Source organism: Neovison vison, chromosome 6 (assembly GCF_020171115.1).
Source record: "Neovison vison isolate M4711 chromosome 6, ASM_NN_V1, whole genome shotgun sequence".
In the NCBI taxonomy this organism is placed as follows: Eukaryota; Metazoa; Chordata; class Mammalia; order Carnivora; family Mustelidae; genus Neogale; species Neogale vison.
The window spans coordinates 214,316,476-214,325,032 of NC_058096.1; the positions used below are offsets into that span (position 1 = coordinate 214,316,476).

Sequence of the window (8,557 nt, forward strand, 5' to 3'; positions counted from 1 at the left end):
GTCTAGGTTTAACCTTCTGAGGAACCACCAAACCGTTTTCCACAGAGGCTCCCCCATTTTGTGCCCCCCCCCCCACTGGGCAGGGCACAAGGTCTCGATCTCGCCACATCTCACCAAGCCTCGTCCGTCCTTCTTAGGAGCGGCGTGAAGCCTTACCTCCTCATGGTCTGACTTGCATCTCCTCTCAGGAGGAATCAAGTTGAGCATCTGTTCATGCTCTGAATACCTTTGAGCTTCCACATCTACTGGTAAAACATATTTGGGCTCACACTCCCGCTATAGGAGCATTTCTTTAAAAACTAAGTATTGCACCACCATGGAATGCTATGAGCATTGTGAAACACTCCTCCCAAACTGAAGATAAAAAGGGAAGCTCTTGGGATGAAATAAACTCTTGGTTACTTCAAATAACCCTGACAGGAACCCTGACGATAGCTCATACTTAAGGCATCCTGGGGCCAAGTTCATGGCTAAGGGTATGGAAAGAAACTCTTATTAGGAGGTATCCAGGTGGTTCAGCCTGTTGAGCGCCAGACACTCAGTTTTTTCTGAGGTCCTGATCTCAGGGTCTTTGGATGCAGGTCTACACTGGGGTCCGTGGCTCAGTGGGGGGGTCTGCTTCCAGAGTCTCTCCCCCTGCCCCTCCCCTAACTAGTACCGGCTCGCTCTCTCTCTCTCTCTCTCTCTGTGTGTGTGTGTCTCCCTCTCTCCAAAATAAATAAATAAATCTTTTAGAAAAGAAAAAACAAACCCTTATCACGTGGGCTTTTTGACAATTGAAAAATGTTTGACTATTTCCAATCACAACTGATTTCTTTGTCATTGCCTTTCCCCTTCACAATGGGGCTGACACAGAGTTCATTTTAGGGGCGGGAGTGATGTCAACAGCATTCTTTGGTTGGCAGTGGGGTCTTCGTGCAGTCTTTAATGCCACAGTCTCATTTTTAAGAAAGGTTATATTTCTTAATTTATTTGAGAGAGTTGAGAGCACACGTGCACAACCAGGGGGAGCAGCAGGCAGAGGGAGAAGCAGGCTCCCCACTGAGCAGGGAGCCCCATGCCGGACTGGATCTTGGGATCCTGGGATCGTGACCCAAGCCAAAGGCAAACACTTAATGGACTGAGCCCCCTAGGCACCCCAGAAATAGACTACCGCTACAGGATGGTTCTCAAGGGAATTATGCTAAATAAAAGAAGCCAATATCAAAAGGTCGCGTACTGTATTTCTATGCATGACTGTCTTGAAATGTCAGAATTTGGGCAGTTATATTGACCACAGTATGTTGCCAAGGGTTAGGGAGGGAGCGTTGACTATAAAAGGGAGGCATGGCGGTTTCTTTGGGCAGATAGAACAGTTCCGTGTCCTGACTGTGGTAGTAATTACATGAATCTACACAATTTCATAAAATGTTTCAAGGCTATTGAGTGCATATAAAAAACTGATGAATTCCCCCCCCAAAAAGGTATTTAGTTAATAGAATTGTAGCACTGTCAATGTCCTGGTTTTTATAAATGTACCATAATTATATGGTATTAAATATATACAAATCTATAATTATATATATATTTTTAAATGTAATATATAATTATTTTTAATATATTTTCATATATAATTATAACATTATAAAATGGTTTCGTTGGAGGAAGCTGACTGAAGGCTGTACAAGATCTCTTCATCTATGTGCGACTTTTATGTGAGTCTAAGATTATTTAGAAATAAAAACTAAAAGAGAAGTGTTTAAAAATTAAAAGGGAAGTGTACTTTGTTAATATTTTCTATTTCACCAGATGGACTCCTAAGCTCTCACCCTATTTTGACGTGCATTAATGCAACTTCGTGGATCACAAGGAGTAGATTTACTGGTCGTTTAACCATTTTTATTTCCACCACCAATCATCAAAAATGAGCCTGTGACATGAAAGACAGCACAAAGACCCCACTTCCAACCAGAGAATGCTGTTGACATCACTTCCGCCCCTTAAAAAGAACTCTGTGTCAGCCCCATTGTGAAGGGGAAAGGCAATGACACAGAAATCAGTTGTGATTGGAAATAGTCAAACATTTTTCAATTGTCAAAAGCCCACGTGATAAGGGTTTTTTTTTTTCTTTTCTAAAAGATTTATTTATTTATTTTGGAGAGAGGGAGACACACACACAGAGAGAGAGAGAGAGAGAGCGAGCCGGTACTAGTTAGGGGAGGGGCAGGGGGAGAGACTCTGGAAGCAGACCCCCCCACTGAGCCACGGACCCCAGTGCAGACCTGCATCCAAAGACCCTGAGATCAGGACCTCAGAAAAAACTGAGTGTCTGGCGCTCAACAGGCTGAACCACCTGGATACCTCCTAATAAGAGTTTCTTTCCATACCCTTAGCCATGAACTTGGCCCCAGGATGCCTTAAGTATGAGCTATCGTCAGGGTTCCTGTCAGGGTTATTTGAAGTAACCAAGAGTTTATTTCATCCCAAGAGCTTCCCTTTTTATCTTCAGTTTGGGAGGAGTGTTTCACAATGCTCATAGCATTCCATGGTGGTGCAATACTTAGTTTTTAAAGAAATGCTCCTATAGCGGGAGTGTGTGCCCAAATATGTTTTACCAGTAGATGTGGAAGCTCAAAGGTATTCAGAGCATGAACAGATGCTCAACTTGATTCCTCCTGAGAGGAGATGCAAGTCAGACCATGAGGAGGTAAGGCTTCACGCCGCTCCTAAGAAGGACGGACGAGGCTTGGTGAGATGTGGCGAGATCGAGACCTTGTGCCCTGCCCAGTGGGGGGGGGGGGCACAAAATGGGGGAGCCTCTGTGGAAAACGGTTTGGTGGTTCCTCAGAAGGTTAAACCTAGACCCGCTGGATGGCTCAGCCGATCTGCACGTCGGGACATTCCCCACAGAGCAACAACAGGGAGCGAGGAGATGCCAGCGCACAGACGTTCACGGCAGCGCTCTGCCCAACAGCCCAGTGGTTCGTTCTTGCAATGGAATGGCACTCGCTTCACATCCGCGGACTGTCTGTGGGCCGAGTACCGCTGGGCCATAGGAAGGAAGGACGCTCTCATTCGGGCTCTACCGAGGGTGTGCGGTGAAAATACCGCGCTGAGGGAGAAGCCGGCACAAAAGGCCCCACAGTGTAGGATCCCGGGTCTGTGAGATGTCCAGAATGAGTAACCCACAGAGCCAGAAAGCAGCCTGGTGGTTGCCGGGGGCTGTGGAGGGGGCTGGGGAGTGACGGCTCAGGGGGACACGAAGTCCGTCTGGATGGAGGGATGCAAATGTGCTGGAACTAGACAGAGGTGGCGGCTGCACAAAATCACGACTGTGCCGCATGCCACGGGAGCGTTCACTTCCAGATAGTTAACCCTGGGTCGCGTGAATTTCACCTTAATGAAGAAATAAAGGTCAGTAGGCCATGGCTCCCAGCGATGGGAAGCCTGGGACCTGACTCAGCGGTGAGGCAGCTCCAGCAGAGCTGTGGGAATCTGCTGGGCACGAACCACCCCCCAGCAAAGGTTCCCCCGAAGAGGCCCAGAGCCCGTGCCCTCCCCCACCAGCTCAGCAGTGGAGGGAAGAACCCAGGGCACGCTGCAGTCTCCCTCCTCCCCAAAGAGGCAGGCCAGCAGGGACAGAGTGTGGGGCGAGCAATTAGCAGGTGCTTAACAAGACACGAGGGACTGGGCCCAAGGAGTGGGATGGAGGGCTACATTTGGCTCCTTCAGGCCCTCCAGCTCCCTCCTGTGAGGCCCAAGACTTGCCTCTACATCACAGGCGGCCCACAGCGCTCTCTCAGCAGAAGCTGGCTCGCCTTTGACCAGGCGTCCTGGCAGCGGACGGGACACCTTCCACAGGTGAGTGGGGGAGACGGAGGCAGACAGGGCAAGTCAACGGCAGGCGGGGGCTGTGGAGTCTCCAGCCAGGCTTGCTGGGTGACCTCCGGGAAGTGACTCTGCCTCTCTGGGCTCAAGTCACCTGTCTGTGCAACGAAAACAGGACAAAACGGGAAGTGTCCAGCGAGTGTGAGTCCTGCTCAGAGGGTCGAGCTCTGGGTCCTCAGTGGAGAGACTGAGAAGCTTTGGAACAAGAGAGACTGGGAGGTGGGCAGCTGGTTGACCTCCCCAAGCTGCTCCATCCTAGCAAGGGCGGTCCGAGTGCCCTCTTAGAGGGTAAGTAAGACAAAGTCAAACTCCTTGCGTGGTGTCAGGTGCACCGGAGGCGTGGAAGAAATGTTCACTGTTAGCAGCGGGGCCATGCGGAGCCAGCGCAGGCTTCTCAGCAAGGGAGAGGTCATTTCAGCGTGGCGGTGGCCATTATGGAGGCTCAGCCAGAAGGAGAAGCCCGTCCCCAAAGAGCCCAGAGAAAGGGCAGTGTTAAAGGTGAAGCGTGACAAGACGAGAACTCAGTGGGGCACTGGGAGGAGAGGAAGAAGAGGAAGGTCACGTAGAAGCATCAGGATTCATGAGGGGGCGGAAGGAGACCAGGCTGCCGCCGGCATCTCTGGCCCAGGTTCCCGGGTGGTCAGTGGGGCCAGCACTCAGCCTGGGCACAGAGGAGGAATGGGATTGGGGTAGACGCTGAGCTGGGCTTGACACGGGTTCTGGGGGACCCAGGGTAAGTTCAGCAAAGGTGGGGTGCCTGGAACCTTGGGGTGGGACCCCGGGGGACACAGTGACCTTGGTAGAGAATGAGGTGGAATCCACCATTCACTTACCCACCCACCCGGGCCTCGGCCTCCTCTGAGTTCCTTAAGGATATGCGGGGATGTGTGTGCATGTGTGCGTGTGTGTGTTTGTGTGATATTGTAGGTGTTCCAAAGAACATAGGTCAGGGGCACCTGAGTGACTCAACGGTTAAGTATCTGCTTCAGATCAGGTCATGATCTTGGGTCCTGTGACTGAGTCCCGTATTGGGCTCACTGCTCTGTGCAGATCTGCTTCTGCCCCTCCCACACTCAGGATCTCTCTCCCTTTGCACACTCTCTCAAATAAGTAAATATTTTCTTTAAAAAAGCATAGATCATACTTCACGCTGGAGTCTGGCTTGCATTCATCATTCAGATTAAGAAGTAAAACATCTCTGTACATTCCCCCTCCGTTCCTCTACTCCCATATACCTGTGTCACACCCCTTCCTCCCTCCCTCCCTCCCCCTGGTCCTGAGATAAGGACATCCTACAACTAATGTGGGTCGCTCCCATGCACGTTTGCAACTTTCCTCTCCAAGATGTATCCACGAGTGATCCACAGAATCGTGTGGCCTGTCTTTAAATTCACGTGAGCAACGTGATTCTACCCACAACTGTCTTTGGTTTTCTTCTGTCCCTGCTTTTGAGATTTCTCCGGACTAGTGAGAGCAGTTCCATAATTCCTCCATTCCTGTGACTATAGAAATGTCCACCGAGTAAGAATGTCCTAATGGATGTGTGCACCCATACTATGGATGAGAACTACTCGTTCCAAACCTCCCTGAACAAGCCTCACCACGCACCTTCTAGAATTCCTTGTGGTGGAATTGCAGGGTTAGGAGGGGTCCCTGTGTTTGCCATCATCTCAGAATTCTCGTCCGCAGCTTGGGGAATGCCAGACTGAAGATGCTCTGTCAGAGGTCCACGACTCCACTAGGAAGTGCAACAGGTGTAGGGGTCAAGGGTGAGAAATGGTCTGCATGCCTGGCTGCTGTGCACCGATCCTGCCGGTGGATTGTGGAGAATGAATGATGTGCCACTGATTGAAAGGCTGCAGCAAACAGGTGGGTGGATGGGGTCCTGTTACAGGAAAGAGTGGGAAGAATCCACGAACGTCTGAACTAAGGAGAGGGGATGAGATCAGGGTGCAGTGGAAGGGTTGGCCGTGATCACGACCCTGGACAACTCTCAGGTTTCCTTTCTGATTGATCCAGGATGGCCACACAAGGGGCAAATATCACTTCTGTCTCTGAGTTCCTGCTCCTGGGGCTCTCAGAGAACCCCAAGCAACAGCAGCTGCTGTTCATACTCTTCCTGACTATGTACCTGGTCACGGGACTAGGGAACCTGCTCATCATCCTGGCTATCGCCACTGACCCCCGACTCCACACCCCCATGTACTTCTTCCTGGCTAACTTGGCCTTTGTGGACATCTGCTTCACCTCCACCACCATCCCCAAGATGCTGGCCAACCACGTGTCAGGGCACAAAGGGATCCCTTATGCAGGCTGCCTGACCCAGATGTTCTTCTTCATCTGGTTTGCTGGCATCGATAGCTTCCTGCTGACCGCCATGGCCTATGACCGCTATGTGGCCATCTGCCACCCTCTCCACTATGCCAGGTCTGTAACACCACAGCTCTGTGGCCTCCTGGTGGCTGCATCCTGGACTGCAGCCTTCGGCAATGCTCTGACCCACACGGTGTTACTGACTCGCCTCTCATTCTGCACCCACAACCGGGTGCCCCATTTCTTCTGTGACCTCAGCCCTCTGCTGAAGCTGGCCTGTTCTGACACCTTTCTCAATAATGTGATGGTGTACACCATGGGTGCCCTACCCACTATCACTCCTTTTGTGGGCATCTTGGTCTCCTACACATGCATCTTTGCCACGGTGTTGAGGATCCCCTCCACGAGAGGCAAGCAGAAGGCTTTCTCCACCTGTGGCTCTCATCTGTCTGTGGTGTCCCTGTTCTACGGGACACTCATTGGGGTTTATTTCAGCCCCACGTCCTCCCACACGGCGCAGAAGGACACAGCCGCTGCGGTGATGTACACTGTGGTCACTCCCATGCTGAACCCCTTCATCTACAGTCTACGCAGCAGTGACATGAAGGGAGCCTTGGGGGCCCTCATCAATAGGAAGCCAGTTTTTCTTCAGTGACCATAGCACTGGATGTTTGACGCCCCCAATCCAGTGCCCATCTGTACGAAATTTTCTTGCATGGTCCCAAGGTTGGATGTTTCCTTCATATCATTCTCTGTGGTTCTCTGTGTATTATTTCATTCTTCCAACAACAACTTCTTGAAAACTTGTTATCCGTAGACACTGTTTTAGGGGCTGAAGGTCCAGCAGGGAACAAACAAAATCCCTGCCCTTGTAGTGCTCCCTCTGCAGCCTGAAGACCACATCACGGGTAAAGGAAGTGCTTGGGAAACTAGAGACCGGGATACAAGCCCCACCTTGGTTAACATTCAGGTTTATCTGCTCTAATACAAAGTTGCAAATGCAGAGGCTCAGAACTCCTAAGATTGTGCAAGCTGAACTCTTTGTTTCTGTAACAACACGGTTTTTTCAAAAACTTAACGTAGACATCTGGTCTATTTGTTTCTAGTATGTTCCATTGTGAGGCACCAGATCCAATGTGCATTTCTAGTCAGAGTTCTTGTGTTTATTGATTTTGCAATATTTGCTTCCTTGAACCACCTACAGTTTGGTCACTCTCAGTTAATGGTCATCTGAAACAATAGCCTTGGGTAGGAGGTAAGATCCTTATTTATACTCTTTTGAAGGACAGGAAGCTGTTGGCTCTTCTAACCTTGTGATGTTTCTTTTTTTTTTTCCCCTAAAGCTTTTATTGATTTATTTGACAGAGAGAGATCACAAGTAGGCAGAGAGGCAGGCAGAGAGAGAGAGGAGGAAGCAGGCTCCCTGCTGAACCGAGAGCCTGATGTGGGGCTCGAACCGAGGACCCTGGGATCATGATCTGAGACGAAGGCAGAGGCTTTAACCCACTGAGCCACCCAGGTGTCCCACCTTATGATGTTTCTGACTTTGAAAAGTGGCCAGTTCTAGTCTGGGATCATCTCATTCTTGTGATTCCTTGCTGCAAAGCAGCAAGAAGCAGCCAACTCACAGTGACGTCATAGCTCTTTCCCATCTCTTCTAGACACACAGGCTCAGTGAACAAACAATCTACCTTCCAGGTTATCCTCAGTCACGGTATTGTCAGATGTTGGTCCTTGATGTAACAAGGGTCTCCAGCTTTCCAGCCTGTCACATTTGTGTCCTTACCACCGGACCACTCAGCTCATACAACTAAGTTTTCAATTTTGTGACGTCAGCATCTCACTTCTGCTCCATTTTCTGTTTAAGTCTGATGACTAGCTTATGTGTTATATTAGATTCCTGGGGATTCTGTTAAAAAAATAATACCATAAAGAAGGTGACTTACACAGGAATTTGTTGTCTCATGGTTCTGGAGATCAGAAGTGGAAAACCAAGGTGTTGGCAGGTGGGTTCCTTCTGAGGCTGTGTGTGAGGGAGAATCAATCTGAACCTCTGTCCTAGCTGGTGGGAGCTGGTGCTCTTCTGGCCATCTTTGGGGTCCCTTAACTTGCAGATCATGCTTCATCTCTACATGGCATCCTCTTTGTGCATGTCTACCTTGCAAATGTCCCCTTTCTATTTTTTATTCATTTTTTAAAAAAAGAATTATAATTAACATCGTATTATATTAGTTTCAGGTGCACAATATAATGATTCAACCAATTGTCCCCTTTTTAGAAGGACACCAATTCTCTTGGATTCGGAGTCCACCTAGTTCCAGTATGACATCATCGTAACTGTTACATCTGCAACAATCTTATTTCCAAATAAGCTCAG

General features: G+C 49.5%; 1 protein-coding gene across 1 annotated transcript; it reads left to right on the forward strand.

Moving 5' to 3' along the window:
- The first annotated feature begins 5,887 nt into the window (after positions 1-5,887).
- Positions 5,888-6,835, forward strand: LOC122910740 (olfactory receptor 1361-like). The gene has a single exon (XM_044255363.1). It carries the CDS (start codon positions 5,888-5,890, stop codon positions 6,833-6,835), a length of 948 nt encoding a protein of 315 aa, XP_044111298.1.
- Positions 6,836-8,557: the final 1,722 nt, after the last annotated feature.

Coding starts and splice junctions, on each gene's coding strand:
- LOC122910740 (XM_044255363.1), top strand. CDS start 5,888: ATGGCCACACAAGGGGCAAATATCACTTCTGTCTCTGAGTTCCTGCTC.